The 13337-nt window shown below is 35.6% G+C and overlaps 1 protein-coding gene across 3 annotated transcripts in view; it reads left to right on the top strand.

The window, feature by feature from the left end:
- BRD1 (bromodomain containing 1) overlaps positions 1-13337 on the top strand; it is a 65455-nt gene that overhangs the window by 47528 nt on the left and 4590 nt on the right. For 2 of the 3 annotated variants that reach the window (XM_076329130.1, XM_076329138.1), the window contains exons 9-12: positions 4527-4662; positions 5976-6103; positions 10590-10699; positions 12490-12644. In XM_076329130.1, the coding sequence (XP_076185245.1) occupies positions 4527-4662; positions 5976-6103; positions 10590-10699; positions 12490-12644 (529 nt within the window). Of the gene's footprint in view, positions 1-4526; positions 4663-5975; positions 6104-10589; positions 10700-12489; positions 12645-13337 lie in introns of those variants that run through there. The other variant, XR_012994569.1, reaches the window with a different exon arrangement.

The raw sequence follows: 13337 nt of genomic DNA, 5'->3' as shown, positions 1-13337 counted from the left end.
CTATTTTTGTGCATTTATGTAGTTGTAATAAAATACACATTTTTCTTTAATATATATATTTTAATGAAGACTAACGTCACTGGTGCTGGGTAAGTGCACAAGTCAGGACTTGATTAGTCCGTCCTTGGTAAAATGAACCTAAATAGTGTTATATTAAGTGCTGGTGCGCTGTGCGCAGTTGTTTTTTGAATACGCCCACTTTTTTAGTGGTTGAAATTATTTAACGGTTTTCATTATTTCTCAGCTCTTCAGCTGTGGTTTTAATACAGCACTTCATCTTACATTGGGATATGCTTTGTTTTGCATCAAGCTATGCATAGTAAAGTTTTAATTGCTTTAGAATAATTCTACACAAGTTCTGCTGCTTTATTTTTGTTTCAGCAGAACTGCAAGATGTGATTACAGTCTGAAATGCACAATTCTGTATTCTGTGGCAGCATTTTGTACGTTCATGGAGCGTGTTGCTCCTTGGACTATCCTGAGTTTTGTTCGTCTGCCATTTTTTCCAAACTTCTGCTGTCTTTCCGGAGTTACCTTTTCTCGCTTCCATAAATTTGGTATGGGCAACAAGATTCTAACTTGCTTGATGTAGGTAGTCAGTGAAAGTTTTAATTGCAGTTTAAGAACAAACTGCTGCTGTTGAGAAAAAGTTGAAACTTTCCCTGATAAATACAATTTTCAGGGCAGTGAGAAAACTGTGAAAAAGAATCAAACTGATCATCTTTGGCTTACTTTTTTTTTTCTTCTTAGTTTACACTTGTTTGTTAGCATTTCTTTATTTTTAAAATGGTTACGTGTGTTATATGCCATGATTGACATGGCAGTAAAAACTTTCTATATAAATTGAAGTCTAGAGCTGAAGATTGGAAATGGCAGTAACCCTGCATTTAAGATTGATAGCAGACTTCACTATTTGTGTGTTCCTTCTTTTTTCCAATGAAAAAAGTTGAGTTCTGCCTCTGAGAGTGGACTGCTTTTTGAAGACGCTTAAGAGCAGGGGGGAAAATAAAAAGGACTCATGCACTAATGAAAGGTTTTAGTTTGATGTTTGAAATTTGGGGGGGGGGGGGGGCAGCGGCGGCGGGTGTTCTCAGTCAAGGATGTTGCTGAGGGGGTATGTGTAAGAAGTTCAGTACCTGACCTAATAAAGTTTTTCTCCATGATTGTAGAGAGAGCTCAGTTGATCTAACAAAATCATGAGCTTTTGGAAAATGTAAATGGCTCATATAGGTTTGTTGCAGGATTACCCAGGCTACTAATCCGCAAAAGCAGGATGAGTTACTTCCCCCATGGATTTTCTTTGTTTGACCTTCTTAGTAATATCTTTTGAGACAATAAAATGCAGATTCCTTAAAGCAAATGGGGATCTTCTTTAATCTCACTTACTCTAGTAGCTACAGGAGATAGGGTGTTTCTTGATTCATGGGAGAAAGAGTTTTGTAATGTTCTAAAAAAACCAAATTCCCAGTTATAACATGTAAATGTACTATATCTAACTTTTTTTTTTTTGCACATCAGTGATACCATAAAGCACTTACATTTTACTGCCTGGATTTTTCTGTCAAGTAACAAGGTCATTTGGGAACTGCTGCATCTGTGACTAGATATGAGTGTGTTTTGTTTAAAATAAGCGTTGAGGTCTTCCTTTCTTAAAATAGTGCCTATTCCTTATAATTTCTGAAAAGTGGAGTCTCATGGACTGCGTAAGCTCGTGTTATTCAGGGCTTGACATTCAGGAAAATTGCTCCTGCTGATAGCCTGCATGTTCTTTGTTTTTCATACTTCCACAAGCAAGAGAAAAATGTGTCCGAGAAGCTCTGAATTCTTCTGCACTTTAATATTCCTTATTTGTCAGAAAAAGGTTGGGGTTTTTTTCACTGTTAATGACCATTCTACAGATTGAAAAAAATTTGCTTACTATAATCTTAAAAACCTACGTTAGTGAATTAAATGAGTCGTTAAACTCATAATAATGTAGGTTATGTTTAAACTAGTGTAAGACTGGACTATCACTGCAGAGACCTGTCTCCATTGCTACAGTTGCATGTTTCTGTTGCTTCCCTTGTTTCTCAACATCAGCAAATCAGGCAATCACATGGTTGTTTTGCCCAGCACGTGGCTGAAAACTAGTTCATTACATGACCACATATTTCTTTGTACTGGCATGGTAATGATGATAAGAAACCATTGCAAGGGACTGAGAGCGCCAAAATGTCCATTTCAGCGGCAGCACAGTCCTAAACTGATTGAAGCAATCAAAATGTGGAGCTATTCCCTAATTTTTTTTTGTCCTGGATATACATACAGAACTGGTGTACGTAGAGATACATAGCCAAGTCATATTTGGCATACATATGGTTAAACATTTTATACATACTCTTACAAGAATAAACAGATACTTCCTTTTACTTTCTCAGTCCATTGGGAACCTGAACAGTGCTCTGGTAGCAATATTTACTTGATCTGTCTTTAAATTTAAATTTTAATCTGTGATGTAATTTGTTTCTGCTGATAGCTGATTTATATTAACTAGATGCCTCTGATAACTTGAGTAATGTATCTCTGGCTTGTGGCAGGATGAAAACAAAACAGTTTCTACACCTCACTTGAAAAATAGGTCTGACAGGATATCTAAGAATGAAAAATAGTTATTTGCACAGACCTAAGAGACCTCCTTTTTATCTTTGCAGAATCTTTTCTCAGCTTTTCATTTCAGATGCTATGTGAAGTGTACAGTGATAGTTTATAGGGGAATTTAAGCTTTCTCATAAAGCATACTCTATTTTGACAGGTCTTTCAGCATAGTCTAGGACTGAACTACTACTTAATCTCCAGCTATTTGTACTGACTTGCTGAGAATAAGAACAAGATTAATCAATAGCATGTAGTTTCGTGCTTGAACTCTCAGACAGTGCTACCTTTATCTTTTTTTTTTTCTTGCATAGGAAATCAAAGGCAAATACAGGACTTACAAAACAGACACTTAAATGAATGTTCTACAATGTCAATTAAATGACTATGAAGTAGAATGCTTATCTGTAAATCTTTCAGACCATTGAATAAATTCTTCTTTTTCTCTTAAAAATCTAAAATTGTGTTGATAATCCAAGTGGAAGGTCTCCTGGGGGTGGAGGAGGAAATTCCTTAAATCACTGTGTGGAAATGCATTGAAATACGACTGGATCATACAAAGTAACTTGCAAAGCTCAAGTTCCTTAGTTGTCAGCCTTCTTTGCAGAGGTCTTTGTAGCAAACAGACTGGAAGAATTAAAACTTAATAAAGGGAGTTCTGCCATAATTGTCTTAGAGTAATGCTCTGTGGTGAGGTACACGAAGTTACGTAAGGTTATTTGACTATGTCTGAATGAAGAAAGATCATGATGACCTTTAAGACTCTGATAATAGGATGGCTGGGATGGGTAGCTCTTTCTTGCAATATGAGAAGCATGCTGGTCATATGCCTTAAGTAAAAACTTTAATTAATTGTAAGGAAGTAAGTGTGCTCAGAATCGAATCTGTGTTTAAAATTTTGTTCTCTTTGCAGTCTACAGCTCCAGCAGCTGATTGCAGGCTAGTATCATTGTCTTTAGCCAGTTCATTTCTGTTGATACTCTGGAGTCTGTGTTGGATTCTTTCTTTTTTTAGTCCTAATTCCCCGCCCCCACACTTGGGGGAAAGTCTTCAAAATGCTATCTTAAACAGCTTCATTTGTCTCTTTAATCAAATATGGAAATGGCTTAATAAGAACGATACTGTTTGTGAATTAGCAAACCCAGAGCAGGATTGGTGGCAGCCTATCAAACCAGTAGCTTGTAATATAAAAGCCGCCTTCTGTTACATTTTCAATACAATTATGAAATTAAAATATAATATCCTTGGACGTGTATAAACTTGTGCCAGGGGAAGGATAGTCAAAAATAGTAATGTGCATATTATTGATTGCTGATCCCAGAAAACGGACATGATGATGTCAGTCTGAATTCACTAAAATGCAAAGACTTTCAGGAAGAACTAGATACCATCAGGAGGGAACCCCTACCAGTCTTTACTTCCAGTGTTTGAAAAGGATTTTCAGTATTTCTTGACTTACGGTTGTAGCATTGTATTCAAGTGAGTCTTGTGTTGACTTGGTAAATCTGCCTGGTTTGTAATGTTTTTGTTGGTTTTTTTTTTCCTTGTTTTTTCTACCCAGCTTCTGCAGCCTGACTGTCTTAATAGTTGGAAACATTACATACAGAGACTTGATTTGATATTCCATTTGGCATTTCCCATATTATAATCTTCACCTTTTTTATGTTATGTAAATTTCCATCCTATCTTTAAAATTTGGACTACAGGAACCTTCCATTTATAATACGGTGTTTTGAAATGAAATATTTTGTTAATGTTCATGTTCTTTCTTTTTCGTCACATCAAAATACTTGAAGTACAAAACAATAATCATACAACGTGTGAATATAAAAAGTTGTTAATGAAAATGGTGTGGTTTCCAGTTTGATGCAGTTTATTTTTGTGTTATGCTGTAGGTCTGTCAAATGGTTTTGGAGATGGAAGTAAAGAGAGAGCATTAGATGATACTCCGGGAAGAAAAGTTGAACCTCGTCGCCGCTGTGCATCAGAATCTAGTATTTCATCTAGTAACAGTCTTTTGTGTAACTCAAGGTAAAACTGTAAATCTGAAATACAAATTTCAGCTGGAATATATCGATTTTCTATACTGCTTGTGACCCACATCAGAGGATTGCACAAATTTTGGAAAAAAAGAGTACATTTCAATTTTCTCAGTTGTGTGTCAAATCTGAGACACCTTTCATGATTTAGTGTTCTTTTGTTGAATTCAGGTTATTGCAGATCCAGGAAGTTACACTTCATGCTTGACTATGCTTCTCTTGCTCTGTATAGATACATACACATGTTTGTGTATGTATCTTGTTTTAATTACCTTTCTAATCCTGAACACTAAAAACGGGTGTGTCTATTTTGGTGAGGGGATCAGAGAAGCCATTTCCAAAGCAGAGTCTTGTACACAGGGAAGGTAAATTCAGTAGCTGTAGATTATCAGTCTATGATTTGGATTACTGGCTAGTTACTGCAGTGATGATAGTACCTGTTACCAACTATTGACCTTCTCTTTGTGAAGTCTGTTGTTTAAAGGTAGGACTGTCAGAATGGTCACCTGTGCCACCATTGATAAATATTTCTCCATCACCAATGGTGCACATCTTCCAAAAGCACACTAATCTCTGGGTAAAAGGTAGCTGTCTCCAGCCCTGGGCTATGAGGATGGGGCATACAGGAGTATAGGGTAAATCTGTTTTTAAAATTAAAAGAATAAAAGGCTTTATTCATGTGTTCAAGTATGATATTAAACTTCTTAAGGGAATGGTGTTAATGCACTCATGTCAAACAGGCCTTCAGGAACAAAGAGAATTTAATATTGCATCTCTTGTAAATGTGATATATTGAGGATTTGATCTAGAATAATTGCTGTTCAGATTCTTTGATCTCTTAAAGAAAACTCAAATGTGCAGAGAATGACCTTCCCATTTTGTGTATAGACATTCCACAGTTGGAAGACTTGAATTTGTAGTGTAAAATGAAAGAGAAAATAATTGTTTCTCCTATATAGTGGAACTGTTGGAGCAGAGGGAACATGTTTCCATTTCGCCAATATCCACTGTAACGCTGGAGACAAAGGAGCTTGTCTCATTTATGCATGTATAACCTGTACAGCAGTTGAGATGCAGTTGCATACTGTTTGTCTTTTGCTGATAACCAGGCAATTCTGTGCATGAAAATAATCTGGGGTTTTAGCTTTTATGTAGTTGTTTGTGTTTTGTTATATAAAATCTGTTAGAACTTGCTATTCTGATTTTACTGTGTACTAATGAATTTTAATCTTTTTTTCAAAGTCTTGATTTATAGTGAACAATGTTAATTACCAAGTAATGGTTTTACTATTAATGCTTTTGTAGTTTCAGCCTACCGAAGTGTGGTAAAGGTAAACCAGCACTTATACGAAGACACACACTGGAAGACCGAAGTGAATTGATTTCATGCATTGAAAATGGAAACTATGCCAAAGCAGCAAGAATTGCAGCTGGTAACTATAAATAATTGAATTCTTAATAATATTGTATAACTATAATTTTGTCCATTTATTTGACAGATTCTAACATTCTTATTTTCACTGCTGAAATACATCTAAGTGTCCTGAAAGTGGTGTTGATAGCATTGCAGAAACTACTGGTTTCTGCTTTTGACTCTTGAAAGACTTTGAAGAGAACAGTACCTGATTTTGTTTTTTTGATGAAAAAGTGGTATTTAAAGTGATCAAGCTACTCTAGTAATACAAGCAAAACTTGGACTGAAGTACTGTTTATGGTTCTGGCAATATTTTGTTGGGCTTTTTCGTTTAGGGTTTACTCCTCATATACTGTTCTGCATAAACATGTTGACAAATGGGTAAGACATGGTATGCTTTGATTCAGGAAAAATTTGAAATTGGAAAGAAGTGGAAATTTCTAGGAATGTAGAGGATAACAACTTACAAATTTTAGGGAAGTAACTATGTTCTGGTGATACGTTTACCACCTGTTTCAATATTTTAATTGCATTACAAGGTTTAAGTAGGTCATCTCTCCTGTAAGGAGAATTGTGTTTGTGTAACGCCTCGCTCCACGCTGAAGTTAGGCGTCAGCCTTGCAGTGTCTAGCAGGCCTGTCTTTAGTTTCTGACCTTACAACTCTTCGCCCCCTCATCCTGGGTGTTCCTTGTCCAGGACTTTTATGTCTTTCTAGTGCTTTTATCTGACTCTGTTTGCCTTAGTCTGTTCTTTCGTCCCCATATGATCAATTTTGTTTTTCTTTCTTGCAGCTAATCTGTTTTCAGCTACTGCTTCATTACTCTTAGGTTTAGTATCTTTATTATCTGTATGGTAACCTCTTATACAGGACTTAACTTTTTCCATTTGCTTTTCTTACTCTGTCCTGGGTAGTCATACATTTAACACTTTCCACTTAGAATTCCTGTACCTTTTTATTCAGAACTCTCCTTGATTTCTCTTAATTCTGTCTCTGTTCTCAGATACGTTCTACTGCTGCCTAAAAGGAGGAGCTAATGACATTTGACAGCATTATTTTATATATTACTACATATTCTGTCTAATTTGAGCTCTTTTGGCTGCCTTCTGCACCCTGTTACCTCAGCAGATCAAGGAGAGGAAATAAGTAGGAATGAAGTGAAATCTCCTGCTTACACTCTGTGCATAACTGGAACTTTACCATGATTTACTTTTGTTAGTAAAATCCCAGATTTTACAAAGAAACTAAAATAAAGGGTTTTTCCTTCATGGTAAAATGTCTGAAACAGTTCTGTTTGACAGAGTATATATGCTTTAGAAACAAACGCAGTGCTTACAGTTGTGCTCTCTTCAGGTCCAAGAAATATCTTGTTTCTATTTACAAGATGCTGTCTCAGAACTTATGGTATGGTATGTTGTAATACTGCAATTATGATGGGATGTAGTTTTGCATTGATTAATGGATGTAATCCTTGTCATGCACGCACACTGAAATGTGTTAGTTCAAACACAAACAATATTACAAGAGTGCTGTTGAAATCACAAAGCCAAGTGTGCAAGTTAGCACATGCTGCTTTCTGTAATACTGCTGCCATGTTCAGCATTTTTGACTTGTGAGACTGAGGTGTGCTTTAGAACTAGGTCCACTCAGTGTACTGGACAAGTTAAGATTATTATGGAAAAACATGTTCTATATTGAACTATGAAGATTATCTTGAGATATAAATACAGAGGAAGGATGAATTAAAGTTTCAAAAGTGACTCTGAATTCTGTCTAACTTTTGGGGCTTGGACTAGCAGGCTTAATAGGGTTTTCTTGATTTTCAAATAGAATTATCTGTATGTAATAGCTTGCTTTCCTTAGTGTGCAAGAGCTCTGGAAGATGAATAGACATGTGCTATGAGTGGTTTTCATTAATAGCTGCTGTATACAGAGATGCGCTGAGGTTTGTAGGCCTTCGATTCCTTTATAGGGTCAGGAAGTTGCTGCGCCGAAGTGGTAATGTGTTCTTCTGCCTGTCCCTCCTGAGCCTTGCCCAATCCTTTTGCCTGGCTATTCCTTGTTCCCTGATCCAAGATTCTTGTCTAGCTCTCCTGTTCCATACTCTCTCATGCTTTTCGTCCTAGTTTTCAATTCTTTGTCCCCATCTTCGTCCAGTCAGTTGCTCCACCTTGTCAGATTTTTTTTTCCCCCTCAGTAAATCTTAGTGACAGTATTTTTCCCAGCAGTGTCTAGATGCTGTCTTTCCCTTTAGTCACATCAGACTGGTGAGCAAGAGTGGGCAGGTTGTAGGGGAACATTTCGCTGCATTTGACTCAAATAGCTTTCCCCTCTGCGTGGTCGTAACTTCAACAGGTAAAATTTGACAGCAGAGAGAACACTTTGTCCAGCCAAGAGTTACACAGTAAAAGGAAAGTCTCAATTTATCATTTGTGTTAAAGAATGATCCATCTATGCTGCTGATACCACAGCTACCTCTCGGGTGGCAGTAGTTTTGGAGCTTAAATATGCTCAGTGTCAGTGGATTTGTCCGTAGATTAGGTGTTAAAATCAAAGTTTCCTCCATGTAATTTAAAAAAAAAAAAGAAGAAAACAGCACTGTGCACTGTTAATATGATCATCTTTCAGTAAAATAGACTTTCCTGTTTGTGGCTGAAGTTTCTGGTTTAAAATAAAATCGGCCTATGAAGAGCTCGCATTCCTTGCTGAAAGCTGTGCAGATACTGGGTGTGAAGGTTTTAGCTCTGTTTTTGAAGACAGAAATGCCTTAAAGTTTTGAGGCTTGTGACGCTGGCATCTAATGGGTGGTGTTTTGCTCAACTTCCCACAAAAAATTAAACAGTGATACTGGAAAAAAAACCACTAGTTGTTTTAAAAATATTGTAAGAAGTAAAAAGTCTGTAAGGGGAGGAAAGTATAATGAGACATCCTTATCTTTACCCTAAACTATGTAGAATCTTAAGTCTGGCTTGTGGTATTTCATTACTGTTCATTTTCAGCTAGTGAGAGTACTGTTATGTAAAATCTTAAGCAGTATGTTGTCCTGACTGCTAACTTAAATTCATTGTCTCTCATAGCTTGAGAAAATAAATGTTGTATTTATTTATGTTGTAAAAGAAAACTACTAACCATATGTGCTAGTGTATTAACCCCCTATCACCACATGGAATAAATTCTGACTAGGAAAAATTCTGAGACTCTTCCCTACTCTGTGTACACCCAAGAAGTCTCTGAGGGAATCTGGCTACATGCATCCTGTCAGATTGTGTATGACCTTCTTCTCAGCATTAAAATATCATTTTCTTTGTTTCATATCAACTCTGCAGCTGAGATTAATGTAGATTTCTTTTCTTTCTTGTTAGCTGCCCTGAAGAAGAGGACTTGTACTGTTTTTATATACCAGATACAGTTCAATATATATTTTTCAAAATAGCCTGTATATGAAGGATATATTAATCTAAACCTTCATGACTCTTGATAACTGATATGTGAATACTTAACATACTAGTATTAATAGAGCAGGGAAAGAAAGAAGTTGCCCAAATTGCTTTTTCCTGTTATGTTAGCAATTGTTCTGATTGTTTTATTTTGAGATACTACCAAAATGGTTCATCTGGATTTAACCTATCTTTCCATAATATCCAGTATTTTATGTATTCAGCTATGCTTTTAGAAAAGTATAAGAATGCCTGTATGTATTATATTTGTGTGTATTATATATTTATAAATCTGAAGAATATTATTATGGCTTTTAATGAGAAACTGAAGCGTGTCCTAAAATGACATCTCTAAAACTATACAGAAAGGAGCAAATAAATAAACCAGTAAATAGATTTAGTAACTGTTTTTCCAAGATTATGTAGTTCAGTAAGAAATAGTGTCAATAAGACTTAAATTATTTTCATGGTTTTGTATAATGGAATCCACTGATTAAAGATCTCCTCTGTAAAAAAATATATTAAAAAAATAGAAATTAAAATGCAGATTAGAACTTATGCATAAGAATAGAAAGGTATACCAGACAAGCATTGTAAGTTATCAGGTGCTAATCCTACTATGTTATATCCAACACTTTGGAAACATCCATGCAACTTGTATCTTCAATACCATCTCCTCTTTGACAGGATTGTCATCATAGTTTCAAAAGAAACTGGTTATTTGGAGTACTGTAATTTTCTGTTTTCTTTTGAGTTTTTTCAAAGGGAAAGGATTATTAGAATTTAGCGAACACTCGCTTCCTGAGAATTAAGGTGTTTTAAGATATGCTGGTTTTAGAAGTGTCTAAAAACTTGTTCTTTACCTGTAGGCTTTGATTAAAGTACTAGTATCATTTAAAGAGCTGTTATGAACATTGCCTGCTTTTTATTGCTATGTGCCTGAAAGGTGGTATTGGTATTTGGATTCTAATGATCGTGAGATATTGATGAGGAAACAACTGCAGAAGATTTGTCTGAGGTTTCATTCTTTAACATACTAATTTTATATTTAATTATTATTTGTTCTTAGAAGTTGGGCATAGCAGTATGTGGATTTCAACTGACGCTGCAACATCTGTTCTTGAGCCTCTGAAAGTAGTATGGGCCAAATGCAGTGGATATCCCTCTTACCCAGCTCTGGTAAGTACACAGCTTTCCATCAGTACACTAGTGGTACTGTTTCTGATCTGACAATATTGGTGCGTGAACTTAAGGTAACTGATAAATTCCCATTCAGGTTGAATAAAGGTGGATTATTCTGACCTCTTTACTGTGCATCCAGTTTGTAAAATTATTGCAATATCAGATGTTGAGTCAATAATCTCTACTACCCTACCCATCTTTTGGGATGTGCAGTATGTGTCTCAGTAGTCTTTGTTTCTGCAATATATATTGTTATTTAAAGGATCAACTGAATAAGCTTTTGACAGACATCTTGTTAGTGTTGGAACTATAAAATATTTTCTGCTGCAAAATGAGTATAAAAATACTCTGATTCTGCAGTTCATTAAAGAAAAAAAAAACTTGGTAGAGTCGGAATAAATTGATTGTATCTAGTTGCAAATGATGTACTGGAAACTTAAAGCTGTTGTGCCCGTGTTATTTTAGGAGAAATACACACAGCTCTATTTAAATCAAAGCTTGCAGGGAAAATGTTGTTGATAAAGTGTTTGGCTTCAGGCATTTGGGGTTATAGAAACAGTTCATACACTATGGCTTGATTTATATAATAGACTGGACAATCATGACTGTTTTAATATATGTGTGCTGGGGAGATCAGGACATGTAATCATACAGAGTCAGGTTAAAACCTGTGGAGGTGAGATTCAGAGCACTTGAGTTTAAGTGCCCTCAGTGGGTGACCCGAATACTCTTGGGTCAGATGCTGAAAATGATGATTTGATTGTCTCTTGAATGGTGTTAGCGCTTTAGTGTTAGATTTAAGCTGATCGTGACCAAAGGGTTCCTTTTCTGCCCACTCCTTTACGTCAGCACTGGTGTTTCTCTGAGTGTGTGATGAGTTGATTGAGGATTTAAACCTCAGCCAAGAGAAGAAGGTTCTCCTGATTTCTACAAACTCCCCACAGTGTTAGCTTTCTGTTGATTCAGTTCCCATAATCAGCTTACTGTGCATTAAGATTGGTGCCAGTGTGGATGCTAGAAAAACAACAGGAGTTTGTAGGGTAGGAGACAGGTGGAACAGGCATGGAGTAACATAACCCCTCTGGTGGAAGCTGAGCACTTGATGATGCTGTGATCTGCCTACAAAGAAGTTTTTCCATCAGCCTGATTAGCTTAATGTTAGCAGCATCTTCCTCCCTCCCCCAACCTTTGTTTAGAAAGAATTCGTGACTGTAACTGCACGTTTCACTGAAAACTGAGTCATTAAATTGGATATAAAAGATATTTGAAAGTGACTTCTGAGTTCTTGTTTTCTGTTTGGGGTTTTTTGCTTGTTTAGAGGGTGTTTTGCTTCAGATTTTGAGTGTAGGGCTTATATTTTGCAGAAGCAAATGTTTATACCTTAACATAGGTTGTTTCTTTAAGGTATCTGAAATTCAAAACCCAAAATTTGAGGCCAGTTATGACTAGTTGCTTTTAGAAATCCTGGTTCAACTTTCTCATTCTGAAACCTGCTTGTCAGTCTGCAAAATTGTAATAAGTGAAATTCAAATGGTACTTTAAGAAGAACTGATTTGGGTGAAAAAATGCTCTAGAGGTAGTTTTTTCAGTTAAATTTACCACCATGCCCCGACTCTGTCTGTTCAACTTATGTCAAGAAGTTATGTAAGTGTGTAACACAAAGCCAGCTTATATGTAGTGGCTGTTTAATTTATGATTCTTTTCCCATTAACTTTATTTGTAATACCTCCTAAAAATAAATGATGTTGTTTTAAAAATTAAGAACTGTCCTTTCTTCTCTTTTATAGATTATTGACCCTAAGATGCCTCGTGTTGCTGGCCATCACAATGGTGTTACTATACCAGTGCCACCTCTGGATGTACTGAAAATTGGAGAACAAATGCAGACCAAATCAGATGAGAAACTATTCTTAGTACTATTTTTTGACAATAAAAGAAGTTGGTATGTTATTGAAATGTATTGTTTGATGCAGTGACTTAAAATTTTGAAAGCCTATACCTTTAATCTAAAAGAAAATTGAAACGTTATCTTTCCATTAATATCTTTCCTATGGAAGTATCAACTGTAATGTTAAAATTTCATATTTGAGTCTGTTCTTGGACCAAGGCATATCATCACTGAAAGGTACTTGTGGTCAATTTGGAAGAAAATAATATAAGTTGTTAAATAGTCTTTTGTTTTGATTTACAAACTGGTTTCATTTATTGACCTGATAAAATTGCTTCTTTGGCTACACAGTTTTTTGTGTTTTTTTTTTTTCTAAGATAATAGTGTTTAGTATTTATTTGTATCAGCCTTCATCATTGCTTTCCAAATGACAACACTTTTTTTTTCCCCCGTCTGCTCAAGTGCGTTTTCTTTAAATTTTTAACCTCTCTAGTTAAATGCTTTATTAACACTCTCATTTGAAGTTCTTAGCCCTTTCTAAATTATTTCATGAAACATTCCCTTTTTCTATTTCTGTCAGTATCAGCAATATGCTGTGTGGAGCCTGAAGGGATAATTCACGCAATAAAACGTTCTCTTCCCCTTCCACTAGCTCTTCTTTTTTTTTTCTTTTTTTTCTTTTTTCTTTTTTCTTTTTTTCTTTTTTTTTCTTTTTTCTTTTTTTTCTTTTTTTTCTTTTTTTCTTTT

The sequence above is a fragment of the Aptenodytes patagonicus genome, chromosome 1 (genome assembly GCF_965638725.1).
Source record: "Aptenodytes patagonicus chromosome 1, bAptPat1.pri.cur, whole genome shotgun sequence".
In the NCBI taxonomy this organism is placed as follows: domain Eukaryota; kingdom Metazoa; phylum Chordata; class Aves; order Sphenisciformes; family Spheniscidae; genus Aptenodytes; species Aptenodytes patagonicus.
This window is presented reverse-complemented; position numbering and strand designations above follow the sequence as displayed.